Source organism: Hyperolius riggenbachi, chromosome 11 (assembly GCF_040937935.1).
Source record: "Hyperolius riggenbachi isolate aHypRig1 chromosome 11, aHypRig1.pri, whole genome shotgun sequence".
NCBI classification, from domain to species: Eukaryota; Metazoa; Chordata; class Amphibia; order Anura; family Hyperoliidae; genus Hyperolius; species Hyperolius riggenbachi.
This window is the reverse complement of record NC_090656.1, coordinates 50,673,666-50,690,873: the sequence shown is the minus strand read 5'-3', so window position 1 is coordinate 50,690,873 and position 17,208 is coordinate 50,673,666. Positions and strand designations below refer to the sequence as shown.

Below are 17,208 nucleotides of genomic sequence, written 5' to 3'. Positions count from 1 at the left end.
ATCCTGCCACTGCATACCTGTTCAGTGATCCTGCCACAGCATACCTGTTCTGTTCAGTGAGCCCTCAGCCCACTGCATACCTGTACTGTGATCCTGCCACTGCATAGCTGTTCAGTGATCCTGCCACAGCATACCTGTTCTGTTCAGTGAGCCCCCAGCCCACTGCATACCTGTACTGTGATCCTGCCACTGCATACCTGTTCAGTGATCCTGCCACTGTATACCTGTTCTGTGAACCCGCCACTGTATACCTGTTCTGTTCAGTGGACCCGCCACTGTATACCTGTTCTGTGAACCCGCCACTGTATACCTGTTCTGTTCAGTGGACCCGCCACTGTATACCTGTTCTGTGAACCCGCCACTGTATACCTGTTCTGTTCAGTGGACCCGCCACTGTATACCTGTTCTGTGAACCCGCCACTGTATACCTGTTCTGTTCAGTGGACCTGCCACTGTATACCTGTTTAGTGAACACGCCACTGCATACCTGTTGTGTTCAGTGAACCTGCCACTGCATACCTGTTCTGTGAACCCGCCACTGTATACCTGTTCTGTTCAGTGGACCCGCCACTGTATACCTGTTCTGTGAACCCGCCACTGTATACCTGTTCTGTTCAGTGGACCTGCCACTGTATACCTGTTTAGTGAACACGCCACTGCATACCTGTTGTGTTCAGTGAACCTGCCACTGCATACCTGTTCTGTGAACCCGCCACTGTATACCTGTTCTGTTCAGTGGACCCGCCACTGTATACCTGTTCTGTTCAGTGGACCTGCCACTGTATACCTGTTCTGTTCAGTGGACCTGCCACTGTATACCTGTTTAGTGAACACGCCACTGCATACCTGTTGTGTTCAGTGAACCCGCCACTGTATACCTGTACTGTTCAGTGAACCCACCGCATCAGTGCGCATACCTGTGCAGTTAAGTGAACCCACCTACCTACGTGAGTGCACGCAGTGTGATATACCACTCCGTGCATACCCGATATGGACAAAACAGGTAGAGGAAGAGGAAGAGGTAGTGGCAGAGGCAGAGGAAGGCCACCCGGCAGGTCTGCGCGAGGTCGTGTAAATGTAATTTCGTGTGGACCTGGCCCACAGTACAGTACAGAAGGCACGTCCCATCACCTCCCAAGATTGTCAGGACGTGGTTGAGTATTTAGCGACACAGAACACCTCATCTTGCTCAGCCACCAGCGCTACTACTAGCACCACTTCCGCTGCATTTGACACTTCGCAAGAATTATTTAGTGGTGGTGAAATCACTGATGCACAGCCATTGTTACAGCCAGATGAATTTTCACCAGCTCATATGTCTGCGTTACGCGACAACACTATGGATGTAACGTGTAAGGAGGATGAAGGACCTACACATTTGGATTTTTCTGAGGCAAGCGAAGCTGGGCAGGATGATTACGATGATGACGATGATAGGGATCCTCTGTATGTTCCCAATAGAGGAGATGAAGAGGGGGACAGTTCAGAGGGGGAGTCAGAGAGTAGTAGGAGGATAGAAGTTGCTGAAAGAAGCTGGGGCAGCTCTTCGTCAGAAACAGCTGGTGGCAGAGTCCGGCACCATGTATCGCCAGATTCGCCACCTATGTACAGCCAGCCAACTTGCCCTTCAGCATCAGCTGCTGAGGTGCCCACATCCCAGGGTGGCTCAGCGGTGTGGAAATTTTTTAATGTGTGTGCCTCAGATCGGACCAAAGCCATCTGTTCGCTCTGCCAACAAAAATTGAGCCGTGGAAAGGCCAACACTCACGTAGGGACAAGTGCCTTACGAAGGCACCTGCAGAAAAGGCACAAACAGCAATGGGATGGCCACCTGAGCAAAAGCAGCAGCAGCACACAAAAGCAAAGTCACCCTCCTTCTCCTCTTCCTCCTTCAGGTGCATCATCTGCTTATGCCGCTCTCTCCCTTGCACCTTCACAGGCACCCTCCTCCACTCCGCCTCTGCCCTTGAGCGGTTCCTGCTCCTCTGCCCACAGCAGCAGTCAGGTGTCCGTGAAGGAAATGTTTGAGCGGAAGAAGCCACTTTTGGCCAGTCACCCCCTTGCCCGGCGTCTGACAGCTGGCGTGGCGGAACTGTTAGCTCGCCAGCTGTTACCATACCGGCTGGTGGACTCTGAGGCCTTCCGTAAATTTGTGGCCATCGGAACACCGCAGTGGAAGATGCCAGGCCGCACTTATTTTTCCAGAAAGGCCATACCCCAACTGCACCGTGAAGTTGAGAGGCAAGTGGTGTCATCTCTTGCGAAGAGCGTTGGGTCAAGGGTACACCTGACCAGGGATGCCTGGTCTGCCAAGCACGGGCAGGGCCGCTACATTACCTACACAGCCCATTGGGTGAACCTGGTGGTGAACGATGGCAAGCAGAAAGCGGCGGACCAAATTGTGACACCTCCACGGCTTGCAGGCAGGCCTCCTGCCACCTCCTCTCCTCCTGCTACATGCTCTTCGCTGTCCTCCTCCTCCTCCTTGGCTGAGTGGCAGTTCTCCTCTCCAGCTACACAGCCCCAGCTCCGCAGGGCCTATGCTGCATGCCAGGTACGACGGTGTCACGCCATCTTAGACATGGCTTGTCTCAAAGCGGAGAGTCACACTGGAGCAGCTCTCCTGGCTGCTCTTAAGAAACAGGTGGATGAGTGGCTGACCCCGCACCACCTGGAGATAGGCAACGTGGTGTGCGACAACGGCAGCAATCTGCTTGCCGCTTTGCATATGGGGAAGCTGACACACATACCCTGCATGGCACATGTCATGAATCTGGTGGTTCAAAGATTTGTGGCAAAGTACCCTGGCTTAGCGGATGTCCTGAAGCAGGCCAGGAAGTTCTGTGGGCATTTGAGGCGCTCTTACACAGCCATGGCACGATTTGCAGAAATTCAGCGTAAAAACAACATGCCGGTGAGACGCCTCATTTGCGATAGCCCCACTCGCTGGAACTCGACCCTCCTCATGTTCTCCCGCCTGCTAGAACAGAAGAAAGCCGTCACCCAGTACCTCTACAACTGGAGTAGAACGAAACAGTCTGGGAAGATGGGGATGTTCTGGCCCGACAACTGGACAATGATGAAAAATGCATGCAGGCTCATGCGGCCGTTTGAGGAGGTGACCAACCTGGTGAGCCGCAGTGAGGGCACCATCAGCGACTTAATTCCCTACGCGTACTTCTTGGAGCGTGCTGTGCGTAGAGTGGCGGATGAAGCTGCGAATGAGCGTGACCAGGAACCGTTACGGCAGGAACAGGCATGGGACCAATTTTCATCAGACCCAGCTGTTTCCTCAACACCTGCGGCAGCACAGAGGGGGGAGGAGGAGGAAGAAGAGAGGTCATGTGCAGAAGATGAGTCAGACTCAGAGGATGATGAGCAAGGTGTTTCTTTGGGGGAGGAGGAGGAGGAGGAGGGGACAGCGGCAGGAGAACAACCGCAGCAGGCGTCGCAGGGGGCTTGTGCTGCGCAACCTTCCCGTGGTATTGTTCGCGGCTGGGGGGAGGAGGTTGACTTACCTGACGTCACTGAGGAAGAGCAAGAGGAGATGGAGGGTACTGGATCCGACTTTGTGCAGATGTCGTCTTTTATGCTGTCCTGCCTGTTGAGGGACCCCCGTATAAAAAACCTCAAGGGGAATGAGCTGTACTGGGTGGCCACACTACTAGACCCTCGGTACAGGCACAAAGTGGCGGACCTGTTACCAACTCACCGGAAGGTGGAAAGGATGCAGCACATGCAGAACCAGCTGTCAACTATGCTTTACAATGCCTTTAAGGGTGATGTGACGGCACAACGCCAGCAAGGTACCACTGCCACTAATCCTCCTCCCGTGTCCACGCAGTCAAAGACAGGACGCTCCAGCGATCTCATGGTGATGTCGGACATGCGGACGTTCTTTAGTCCAACGCCTCGCCGTAGCCCTTCCGGATCCACCCTCCACCAACGCCTGGAACGGCAGGTAGCCGACTACCTGGCCTTAAGTGTGGATGTAGACACTGCTGTGAACAGCGATGAGGAACCCTTGAACTACTGGGTGCGCAGGCTTGACCTGTGGCCAGAGCTGTCCCAATTTGCCATCCAACTTCTCTCCTGCCCTGCCGCAAGCGTCCTCTCAGAAAGGACCTTCAGCGCAGCTGGAGGCATTGTCACAGAGAAGAGAAGTCGCCTAAGTCACAAAAGTGTTAAGTACCTCACCTTTATAAAAATGAATGAGGCATGGATCCCGGAGGGCTGCTGCCCGCCCCAAGACTAAGTCAGTCCCCGCACATACAGCATCTCTGCCTGCACGCCGTGTGACTGGCTGCCTGGCCTGCCCCAAGAAGACTAAGTCGCTCCCAGTCCCTCCACACAGCATGTCTGCCTGCAGGCCGCTTCACTACCTTCTCCGCCACCACCAACAGGGTCCGGGACTCCAGGCGGATTGCTGAATTTTTTAGGCCGCTGCTAGCAGCGGCCGCTGTAATAATTTTTCGGGTGCGTGTACATGACTGCCTAATTTTTCTGGCTGCACTGCGGGCAGCTGCAACAACAAAAGAAAAGGCATGAACATGCGCCCATTCCCCTTCGTGATCATTACCTTGCCGTGGTGAAGGGGCTTGCGTATCACAATGGAGCAATGACCGGCGCCTAGATGAGTGTCTCGGGGGGCACACCCACGATAATAAGGTCGTTGCCTCATTGTGGTCAGACCAAATTTGATCAGCTGGACAGTCACTGTTCTGTCATTCAGCTACATCAGCCAGGTGACTGACCATATGGGCTGTAAAGCCACCAAAACCTGCACTCTCGCCATGGTGCGCACCAGTCCAGCACGGCCGTCACTACACAAACAGCTGTTTGCGGTGCGTTACACGATGAGTTTGGTGCGTCAGTGTGAAGCAGTACCTTAATTACACTACCTGATTGATGTATACACATGCAAGATGTTTGAAAGCACTTTAGGCCTGTCATTTAACATTCAATGTGATTTCTGCCCTTAAAACGCTGCTTTGCGTCAAATCCAGATTTTTCCCGGGGACTTTTGGCATGTATCCCACTCCGCCATCCCCCCCTCCAGGTGTTAGACCCCTTGAAACATCTTTTCCATCACTTTTGTGGCCAGCATAATTAATTTTTTTTTTCAAAGTTCGCATCCCCATTGAAGTCTATTGCGGTTCGCGAACTTTAACGCGAACCGAACCTTTCGCGAAAGTTCGCGAACCCGGTTCGCGAACCGAAAATCGGAGGTTCGGCCCAACTCTAGTCTGCACCCTCACATATCTTAGTTGATCCAGACGACGGTAAAAAAAACCTTACAAGGCTTAGAAAATGTAATCAGATAAAATCATGGATCAACACCAGGGATTTTTAGTCGTAGTCTAAGGTCCCTACCATATTCAAAGACTAATGTCTCTACTATAGTCATAGTCTAATGTCCCTACCATAGTCATTGTCTAATGTCTCCCCCCATCTTTCCTCTCTTCTTTAAGTTGATGCATAGGCATGTTTATAGCTTCACATCTGTTGTCTATCTATCTTAGCCTCTCCCGTCAGAGATGGCTAATTTTGGCGCTGAGCTGTGCTAATGATTTGGGTGCCGCCATAATATGAATTATGGTGACATAATGTGAATTCTGGCTATAGCGGTGCTCAGTGGCAAGTGACGATCAGTGACGCTCAATTTGGGCACTGACGACTACAGTGAAAATAACAATGAATAAAATTGCTTATTTTTTACAAGATTCATGAATAAATTATTTAGTCAATGTTTGCCAATTGTAAAATCTATCCTCTTCTTGATTTACAGTCTGCAATTTATCACTGGTGGTGACATCTTTAGTTCTGCGAGGTGATCTGTACGGAATGCTCGTTACTGAGAGTTCTATGCACAGAGGGAGATATGGCTTCCTTGGCAGTTGGAAAAATCCATTCTTTCCCACAATGCAACAAAGTTCACAGGTAGCAAACTGTCAGGTCCATGGTCATGACTTTACATTGTGGGATGGGTTTCCCCAATATAAGCCATACCACTACCCCCCCCCCCCCCCGATCATCTATTCTAGAAAAGGTAAATAACTCATCACTAAATACAGTGACCGGCGGTGGTGGGTAGATAGCAAGGCACTTTGATGTGCAGACGTCTAATAGGGCACAGGTGGCTCCCCAATGTCCCAATGTGCCAGAAGAGGCAGAGCGAGATTTCCCTTACCCGTATCCCGACCCACCCGCTCTCATTGCCAGTCAGCTGTACTCAAAGACAGTGTTCCCGGTGGCCACTAGTTAGATGTATTATGCTGCATGCAGGACGCTACACCAAAGTGATTACACAGCAAAGCACTTCGATGTGCAGCTCCGGAGTCCCCACCTCACCTTATGCCCGCTCTGCCATGGCTTCCTGACCTAGCTTCCTTCCTATACTTACCGGCAGCCAGTGGAGAAAAAGAAAGTAAAACTAGAGCATGTCGCCCTGATACCCATGCTGCATGCAACTCAAGTGTACAGAGTAGCATAGCAGGCGACACGCTCTAGTTTTACTTTTTTTTGTCTCCACTGGTTGACAGTAACTATAGAGAGGTGGCTAGAACAGGAAGCCATGGCAGATCGGGCATAAGGTGAGGTGAGGACTCCAGAGCTGCACATTGAAGTGCTTTGCTGTGTAATCACTTTAGTGTAGCGTCCTGCATGCAGCATAATACATCTAACTAGCGGCCGCTGGGGACACTGTCTTTAAGTGCAGCTGACTTGCAATGAGAGCGGGCGGGTCGGGATACGGGTAAGGGAAATTTTGCTCTGCTGCTTCTGGCACAAGGGGACATTGGGGAGCCGCCTGTGCCCTTTAAGGCGCCTGTAGGCACGTGCCTACAGTGCCTTATGGGAAATCTAGCCCTGGAGGTAACACAAGCACCAGAAGAGAGGCAGCCAGGTCAGAAATGAGAGGGAATTATTAGCGGACAGTCACAATTAAGAAAGCTGGGTAGCAAAGCTTGGTGTTTTACAACAGCTCAGGCCACCATGTTGACCACACCCTCAGCAATCTATTATCTGTATGTTTACTGTATACAACAATGAGAACACATTATGCTTAAAATAAATATACAGACTGGAAACTCTGTCTTTATTTTGTCGAGGAATAACATTAATAAACAATTGTCTGTTGATGAGGCCAATCTCACGGCACTCACAGAAGGTCTAGACAACCATTGGGGACTTTCAGTAACAGGTAATTCCACTAATATGGAAACTGACAAACTTGTCTTTCAAGCATACAGTACATCATGCTTACCTCATTGTTTTATCCTGCCCGGAGTGTGTTTTATTTGCTTTCTCTGTGTTTAACATGGCCTGATCTCTGGATAACAATCCTAGATTTTTTATTTATATACACATTTTTCTATCCTTCTATCCTCAAAGGAATACTATCGTTTCACATTTTTTTTCAATTGACACAGGAATTGTTTGGGAAGTGCTGCTAAGTACTGGTGTATACATTTTAGTAGCAACCTCTTTGTTTACTGTTATGAAAATACTTTCAAACTTTACTGACGCCAAAACTGGCCGCTGACTGAGCCATGAGGAGAGGGGAAATTCCCCTCACACTTCATCAGTTAACTCTATGTGTAACTCTGTGTGTGACAGAGAGAAAGCTCCCAACAGCTGCAGCTCCTGTGTTTCTGACTGGTGTCTGAAGAGAGCAGAGGAAATGTAACTAATTCTCACAGCTTTTCATACTATTTTTGCTTTCAGAGTTTGATATGTTTGAGATTTGCTTTCTGTAGTCTGATATGCAACTCTGGCTGTGCATTGAAGCAGACACCCCTTCTGCAATTGATTTGTCCCAATATAGCTAAATCCTACCCTCAATAAATTACAGCTTTTGCCTCTGATATTTAACATGAAAAGTAGGAAAATGTTTACACAGCTACTTAGACATTATTTGTACATTGTCATTTTAGAACACTTGGGTATTGATAGTATTCCTTTAATATTTTATTAGCTTCTGGTTTTAGCCTCGACTATGAATGATGCTTGTGACTTTGTGACTTTGTAATACATACAATTATAGAGACAGAAGCAAAGTTTTGGAAGCATTTTCTGGAGACCACCCAAACTTCAAAATCAGCACAAATGGGTGTGACACAGGCTTCCACCTGTCTGACCTCCCGCAATGTATTCTGGGAGGGAACACTGTCAGGATGTAATTCATCCTCACTACAGTGTAGACTGATGCCTAGAGAGGAGGGTGTGCTGCAGGCATACAGGGAATTCTGGGAACAGGAAAAAGCCAAAAAAAGTCTCACGGCTGCTACGGCAAAAGTCTCAGCGGCGTTAATGACTATTCCCCCTCCAGGCTGCCATGTACTCAGGGGAAAGACGTAATTCAGCCTGGTAGAGTTACGCTGTTTTTATAGTAATTTGGGCTTCGTCTTTTTACGATGGCCAAATTACTGACCGATCACCACTATAGCTGTAATTCACATTACGGCCAATGGCGGCACATGATGCACCCACATTTTCCTGTGCCATTTTGCACCGTCTTGGTGCTGCAGACTGTCAGATTTCGAGATAGATGGGGGAGGCACCTGACTCATTGCTTCACGATATCGCTCACATTTTGTCTACTGAAGTTCGGCAAGTCTTAACACAAACATAAGGGATTCAGTAATCTAGCTTAGATTTTTGTTCTAAATTGTCTCCTATTGGTTGGCAAACGTTTGCAACCCTTGCCTAGGTTATAACAGACCACAGACTAACTCATTGTGCTGCTTTATTTGGTGGTTGTCACCTGTCAAGCTGTTTGTGAACTGCGTGGCTACAGATAATTTCTGACAACAGCGCTGAGGAAGATTGCACTAGACCACGGAGTGGACTGCTAAAAGATTAGTGAAATGGTAGTTGTGCTAGCACTGTCAGCTTTCATACCTGATGAAAGGAAATGGTTTATACTATAAAAAAAATGCAATTTTTTAATAAAATAGAAAAAAGGAACCTACAATTACATAATTAAGTCAGTATTTCAAATGGGCTAAAGTGTTTAGTTCTCTCTGGTAATATTTGTTTTCCTATGAAAATGTATTTCAGAGGCTCTGACTTCAGAATTTCCTGTACTGCATCTGTTGTTCAAGATGTCAATGTGAGAATGCAGACAAAATATATATAGTGAGGTTTTTTTTCTAACTTTTAAAAGCTCTATTTTTAATCCTAGTATCTGTGTACCATAATGCTTCTGATGAAGAAAATGCAAATGTAAAAGAAATTCTGTAAATACTGATCACTGGGAGTTAATGAATAAACAAATAAATGTAGATGAAAACAATGTACTGATCATAAAGGAACTATGCTAATAGACAGACCTTCAGAGCAGTTTTCTCCATGGTATCCAGTGTCCCGACAGTCGCACCGTACATCTCCTTCCAACTCATCTCGACATCTTCCTCCATTGAGACAAGGGTTTGCTCCTTTACATGTATTGGGTTTTCCATGTTCTATTCCTCCCTCATCCTCCTCATCTACTCCCCCTATTCCTTGACTGGCTAGTAACTGTCCTAATCTTCCCCCCAATCTTAGCCCTTCAAGCTCACCAAGAAAAGATGGCTCATACTTGGCCCCACCCAAAGTAAGGGCTGATAAACGTAGATCAGATGGGAGACCGCCAACAAAAAGGTCACTGCGGAGAATCATTTCTTTACGCTTTGACCGAACTTCAGCTGCTCCCCTTTCTCCATCTACAGACAGCCAGCCTTCACGGCCACTGCCTCCAATTATTATACCATGCCATAGGCCATCTGATACCACCCGAGGTAGACGTATAACAGCAGGTTCTGAGCAAGAGATGGAGAACCTTAAGCGAGGCCGTCCACCATCCAAAGCTAACTCCAGAAAGTCACAGTCACCTTCATCATCTTGATAAAGGAGGAGGCCACGAGTGACATTTGTTTTAAGTCTAAAAGTGAGGTCTTCTCCCCACCCTCCATTATCACTGGCTTGTGTAGGACGAGAGTATCTAACCCATTGACCAGGTGTCCCATAGAACTGTAGGGAAAAGGAACGGAGGGGGAGGGTGAGGAGGGAAGACAGGTAAAGGAGGGACCACATGGGGAGGGTAAATACAGGAAGGGAAAAGTAAAAATGCTGGACAGGCGAACGTTTGGGGATACGTTCAAGTGTTATTGCAAAATCAATGTCATGGTGAATAAGGTGGGGAATAAATATGATAGAATAACATATGGCAAAATAGAGGAAAAGGATATAGCCGTTTAACGATACAATAGGTACAAAAATTAAGGTTTGCAAAAGGATGCAAGAAAATGTCAGTTAGAAGTAAAATGGGCAAGAGAATGTTGTGGACAGGGAAAAGGACATACAAGGAAGGGAAGTATTTTAAGGGAAGGATGGAGGGGGGAAGAAGTAAGGGGGTTTATTTTTACATTCCTGTGTCCACAGTAGCTTTCTGAAAGACACAGATGGATCCAGAAAGCTTAAAATGGCACAAAACCCTTTATTTTTATCTTTACATGAGCCCTAAAATTTCATTAAAGTTGCCTAAGCTAAAATAATGACCTAAGAACCCCCCTGTCTTCCTTTCCTTGACTGTCCCTTAAATCGTAATGTCTCGTTGACATGGGAGCACTATTGTTTAAATTGATGTCTCAGGCATTGTGGTCTTTTGACTGCTGCAAAATAAAAAGAGACATAGAAAAAAAACATTGGTAAGAAACAAAAAATGACATCATAAAACCTGCATATAGGTTTGTGAGTCAGTAAACATTACTAAATTGTACAATTGAAGCAAAACACAGTACAACTTTCTAATCATTGTAAAATGGCATTCTATAGGCATCCTATACACATATACATTCATGAGCTCTATTAGAAAATTACATCATTTAAAAAAAAAATATATATAAGATAAAAAGTTAAAAGTTATATTAATGGCATATTTCCAGACATATACAAGAAAGATTAGCAGTTAACACATCCCACGTTACCTAGGTCATGTAAACTTTAACTAGGTAATGCGGGTTCCACTAATTTGGAACCCGCATTACCTAGTTCCTGCACTAGTTCCACTAATTGCTCTATTTGCAATGCATAGACTGTGTAAGCAACAGCAAAATTGCTCCTCGCTCTGTGCGCATGGGCAACTTTAGGGAAGTTTAGTGAATATGGCCTATAGTCTTAGTACAGACTTGCTCTGGTAACAATTTTTGGACAATTCATTATCAATCATTGTAGCATTGGTCTCATTTAGGGCCCTTTTCCACTAGCTGCGTTTGCGATGCTGAATCGCAAAATCGCAAACCGCTAGTGATTTTGAAATCGCTACGGTTTGCTTTTTAACATAGGAATCGCGGTAGGTAATTTCCACTACCGCGATGCGTTTTTGACTCAAACGCGATCGCACCGCGGAGCGATCTTTGCCACGATTTTGCTATGCAGTGCATTGCATAGCAAAATCGTGAACGCAGTCTCCGGGAAGTTTCCTGCACTTGCGATTCAGCAATCGCTAGCGTTTAGCGCGAACGCTAGCGATTGCTAGTGGAAAAGGGCCCTTAAGCAGTTCAGAATACAAATGAACACAATGTCTGCTTTATCTGTATAATAAATATTACTCATTTCTTTTCTTATTTGCAACCACTATATTTGCAATTTGAGGCATGTCCAGACCAAGGGGATGATGTCACCAGTACACAAATGTTATTATTATTATTTTATGTGTAAATCTACTTTTTAAGTTTTAACTGTTGTATTGTTTTTGCTCAATGACACATTCATTAAAGTATGCCAGAGCTAAAATCTATGAACTTTTTACCCTTCTTATCTCTTTCCTGCACTCAGAAGCCATTTTTGCTAGGAGAGTGTTTTATAGTTGGAATTTCTTATCAGTGAGGGTCACACTGTAGTCACTTCCTGTCTGAGTCAGGACTGAGTCAACCACATACGCACCTGATATGTAACTCTTTCATGCAGAGAAAGAAAAAAAAAAAGACACAGCATAGTTATTTGTGTGCTAGGCACTGTACATACCCATGTCTATCTCATCATGTCAGGTGTCACCTCAGGTATCCTTTAAGTAGTAACAAATACAAATATGGCAGCATCCTGAGCCAACAGCCTTATCCATGGGTGACATCTATTGCACACTTTATGCACTTCAGAATATTCATTGAGTGGGACATTGATTAAAGGGACAAGTCCAAAAATTAGAGAGTTTAAGGCTGATGCAGCAACGGCACACTTTCCATGGTTTATTCATGGTTTTCCATTAAGCAATTTAAAAATGGTTTAAAGACCCACAATATATTGTTATGATGAATGGCTCCTATATAATTACATGGTTGCAACAACAATCCTAAAAACCTTTGAAGAAGCAGTCTTGTTAACTGCACAATGTATATCAGGCAGTATTGTCACTTTACTTGTTTGTCTTTTCTTTGTTAGTAATTAACTGCCTGAACGTTTTTTTTTTTGTTTTGCAAATTAAATATTGTGAAGGATCTAAACACTATATTTTTATGCATGTTTATATCCACAAGACAATGTTTTCAGATAATCAGAATTAAGGTTTTAATTTAGATTCGGAAGTGATAGTATGAAAATGAAGAGAACATTCTTGTAATATGCTAAAGTATAGCCAATATCATGGTTATTATTATTATTATGTATTTGTATAGCACCGACATCTTACACAGCGCTTTATGGAGTAGAGCAGCTCACAATCTAATCCCTACCATACCTCTGTCAAGGAGAAGTTATGCACGTTATGCCTAGAGATGGCCCGAACGATTCGCCGGCGAACGGTTCGCGGCGAACTTCCGGGGGTTCGCGGTCGCGGAGAACCGCAAACTTTACCGGAAGTTCGATTCGCCCCTATAGTGCACCATTAGGGTCAACTTTGATCCTCTACATCACAGTCAGCAGGCACATTGCTACCTGCTGTGACTGACAGGTGCACATTGTAATACCCATTACTGCATATACCTACCTGTTGTTCACAGTGCACCCACCTACCTACGTGAGTGCACGCAGTGTGATATACCACTCCGTGCATACCTGTTAACTGCACCTGTGTGACTGCACATTGTATTAGTCAAGTCAGTGCATACCTTTCACTTCATCCCCCAATATGGACAAAACCGACAAAACAGGTAGAGGCAGAGGTAGAGGCAGACCCAGAGGAAGGCCACCCAGCAGGTCTGTGCGAGGTCGTGTTGATGTGATTTCGTGTGGCCCTGGCCCAAAGTACAGTGCTCAGAAGAAGGCACGTCCCATCAACTCCCAAGATTGTCAGGGCATGGTTGACTATTTAACACAGAACACCTCATCTTCCGCAGCCACCAGCGCTACTACAAGCACCACATCCGCTGCATTTGACACTTCGCAGGAGTTAATTGGAGGGGGAGCCAGAGAGGAGTAGGAGGAGACGAGTTGCTGAAAGAAGCAATTCATCATCAGAAACTGCTGGTGGCAGTGTGCAGCGCCAGCCAACATGCCCTTCAACGTCAGCAGCTGATGCCACCATAGTGCCATCACCCCAGGGGGGCTCAGCGGTTTGGAAATTTTTTAGTGTGTCATCCAAAAATTGCCTCCAAATATTGAGCAGTGGAAAGGCCAACACCCACGTAGGGACAACTGCCTTACGAAGGCACCTGCAGAAAAGGCACAAACTGCAATGGGAAGAGCACCTGAGCAAAAGCAGCACACAAAAGAAAAGCCACCCTCCTTTCTCCTCTTCCTCCTTCAGGTGCAGCATCTTCAGCCGCTTTCTCCCTTGCACCTTCACAGCCACCCTCCTCCACTCCGCCTCTGCCCTTGAGCGATTCCTGCTCCTCTGCCCACAGCAGCCATGTGTCCATGAAGGAAATTTTTGAGCGAAAGAAGACAATTTTTGCCAGTCACCCCCTTGCGCTGCGTCTGACAGCTGGCTTGGCGGAACTGTTAGCTCGCCAGCTGTTACCATACTAGCTGGTGGACTCTGAGGCCTTCCGTAAATTTGTGGCCATTGGGACACCGCAGTGGAAGATACCAGGCCGCAATTATTTCTCTTAAAAGGCGATACCCAAACTGTACCGTGAAGTGGAGAGGCAAGTGGTGTCATCTCTGGCACACAGCGTTGGCAGTGCTGCTCATCCAGATTCCGGATATCCGGGTAACCCGGATATCCAAACTTTTTTCAGCTATCTGACCAGATTCGGATTCCGGATACCTGGGCCCAAGTCCGGATAGCAAACTTGGGCCCAGGCAACACGGATATCTGCGGATATCAGAATCTTGAGATACTGTAACCATGGAGATGACGTCCATGATGTCATTGAGCCAATCAGAGGGATCCCAGCCTAAGCCCAAGCAACCAATCACAGAGGGGAACCTTGGCCAGTCCCTCCTGTATATAAGGAGTGGGGCCATGATGGAAAATCGTCCTTGCTTGTGACTGCACACAGAGACAACTCCAGTGCTGTGACCATGGACTCATGGTCAAGCCGGTTCGGGACAGGCCGGTACCTCTCTTTCACCGCGCACTGGGTCAGTTTGGTGGAAGGGGGTGAGGAGGGGACAGCAGCATCATCACCCCAGTGGGTGGTACCACCCAGCACCAGGGTCAGGGGAAGTGCAGCAGGTTCCAGCTCCGAACTGGTTCCATCCACCGGCAAACCTGCTGCCAAAGACCCCCGCCTCAGCAGCAGCGTGAAGGTCCGCCACTGCCAAGCGCTGCTGGAGATGTTCAGCCTAGGGAAGAACAAGCTTACGGCAGACCACATCCTGTAGAAACTCCGAAAGCAGGAGAGCAGTTGGCTGACCCCCAGAGGCCTGAAAGTCGGAGAGGTGGTGGCTGACAATTTCCCACCGGGGAAACCTCACCCACATTCCCTGTCTGGCCCACGTCCTGAACCTGGTGGTACAGAAATTCCTGCACACCTACCAGGGGATGGACACTCTTTTGGGAGTGGCAAGGTGAACCATGGGTTATTTTCACTGCTCGGGTGGTGCCACAGCGTCCCTGGAAGCCGTGCAGCTGGAGCTGAACCTCCCATGGCACCGGCTAATTATCGATGTTGCAACACGATGGTACTCCACCCTGGCCAAGTTGGAGCATCTGGTGGAACAGAGGCAGGCTGTCAACCACTACCTGGCCAAAAGCGACCATGGAGGCCAACTTGTCCGGGACTGGCACCACCCACCTCCCGGACATCATCCGCCCTGCTGAGTGGGGAAAAATGCAGCTGGTGTGCTTGGTGATGGCACCCTTCCTGGAGGCCACCAACATGGTCAGCTGGGACCATGCGTCGCTGTGTGAGTGGGTGACCATGGTGTGCATGCTGGACAAGGCCCTCGAAGCTCTGCTGGAAGTGGAAGAAGCAGCATTGATCCAGCAGGAGCAGCAGTCACCTGCACAGTCCACCTCTGTGCGGAAGGAGGAGGTGGTTGAGGAGGACTTGCTGTTTGAGGAGTTGGAGGTCCCTGACCATGAAGAGGAGGGGGCACAGTGGAGTGCAGCTGCAGAGGTGCGGGAGTGGAGAGAGCAGGAGGAGGATCAGGAATCAGAGGAGGAGGACAGCACTGTCAGCGGTGCAGAAGATGATGTGTCAGCAGATATGGCAGCCCTTTTCCCCATGGCAGCGCACATGCTGCAGTGCCTGCGCAAAGACCCAAGGGTGAAGCAGATGCGTCCTCGGGGGGACATCTGGATCACCCTGATGCTAGACCCATGGATGAAGGGAAAGCTGCATCAGTTCCTGCCTGTAGGAGGAGACCCTGTGCGCCGAATGAGAAACTTGCAGCGGATTCTGGTTCGGCTCTTGGAGGAAGCCTTCCCCCAAACTCCCACCCCCCCTGCTGTGACAGTCCAGCCAGCACAGCAGCAGGTGCCTGCATCCAGCAGAAGCAGGCGCCCAAAAAACTTGCTGCCTACAGAGGAGGTGCCTGCAGCAGCATCCGGCTCTCAAATCCTGACCCAGATGGTGGCCGGCTACATGGGGTCCTACAGCGGGCTTGACACCGACACCCCTGTGGACCCCTTGGATTACTGGGTCATGCACCTGGATATTTGGAGTGAGCTGGCGCAGTATTCCCTGGAAGTGCTGTCCTGCCCACCTTCCAGCATGCTGTCAGAAAGGTGCTTCAATGCGGCTGGTGGCGTGGTCACCGAAAAGTGCTCTGGTCTGTCCACCCAGTCTGTGCACAGACTGACGTTTCTCAAGATGAATCAGGCTTGGGTGGAAGGTGAGTTCCTGGCCTCTGTTGTTGGCAAGAGGGGGAAATGAAGTGGCTGAGTGGGTTTCACTATGCCTGCCTTGCCACCACCCTTTACCACCACAACCTCCTGGCTCCATCTTCATTTATAAGTCAGGTTCAAAAAATTTTTACAGCCATGGTACTACCAACACTAGGTGCCAATGGTTATTATCTGAACACAATTGCTGTGTAATTTTTTTGGAGGTGCCTGGGATGATAACTGTGCTGTCCAAGTTGTGGGGAGGCCCCAACTGCGGCAGTACGACCGCTTCCTGGAACCTCTCCTTTTTAATGTTTTACCTGTGCCGTGGTACCAACACTAGGTGCCATAGTGATTATCTGAACACAATTGCTGTGTCATTTTTTTGGAGGTGTCTGTGTGCTGTCCCAGTTGTGGGGAGGCCCCAACTGCGGCAGTACGACCGCTTCCTTGAACCTCTCCTTTTTAATGTTTTACCTGTGCCGTGGTACCAACACTAGGTGCCATAGTGATTATCTGAACACAATTGCTGTGTAATTTTTTTGGAGGTGGCGGCTTGAAAACTGTCATGTCCCAGGTACCACTGCCAGTAATCCTCCTCCCATGTCCATGCAGGCAAGGACAGGACGCTCCAGCGATCTCATGGTGATGTCGGACATGTGGACATTCTTTAGTCCAACGCCTCACCTTAGCACTTCTGGATCCACCCTCCACCAATGCCTGGAGCGGCAGGTAGCAGACTATTATTATTATTATTATTTATTGCATTTATAGAGCGCCAATATATTACGCAGCACTGGCCTTAAAGAAAACCTAAACTGAAAATTAAAAGTCAAAATAAGCATACACAAGTCATACTTACCTTTCATGTAGTCTACTCCTCAGTGTCTTTCTCCTCTCCCGCGTCCTGTTTGTTCACTGTGATCAAGGGAATTTTCCGTCCTCCATTTTGAAAATGGCCTTTACCCATAACAGCTTTCTGGTCAGCACACAGTTAAACTGATACATCGCCCACT

The 17,208-nt window shown here is 48.0% G+C and overlaps 1 protein-coding gene across 14 annotated transcripts in view; it reads right to left on the bottom strand.

Moving 5' to 3' along the window:
- NRXN2 (neurexin 2) overlaps window positions 1–17,208 on the bottom strand; it is a 1,344,669-nt gene that overhangs the window by 826,818 nt on the left and 500,643 nt on the right. For all 14 annotated transcript variants that reach the window (XM_068260058.1, XM_068260059.1, XM_068260060.1 and 11 more), the window contains one exon: window positions 9,333–10,652. In XM_068260058.1, coding sequence (XP_068116159.1) covers window positions 9,333–10,074 — 742 coding nt within the window. In that variant the 5' untranslated portion in view covers window positions 10,075–10,652. The remainder of the gene's footprint in view (window positions 1–9,332; window positions 10,653–17,208) is intronic.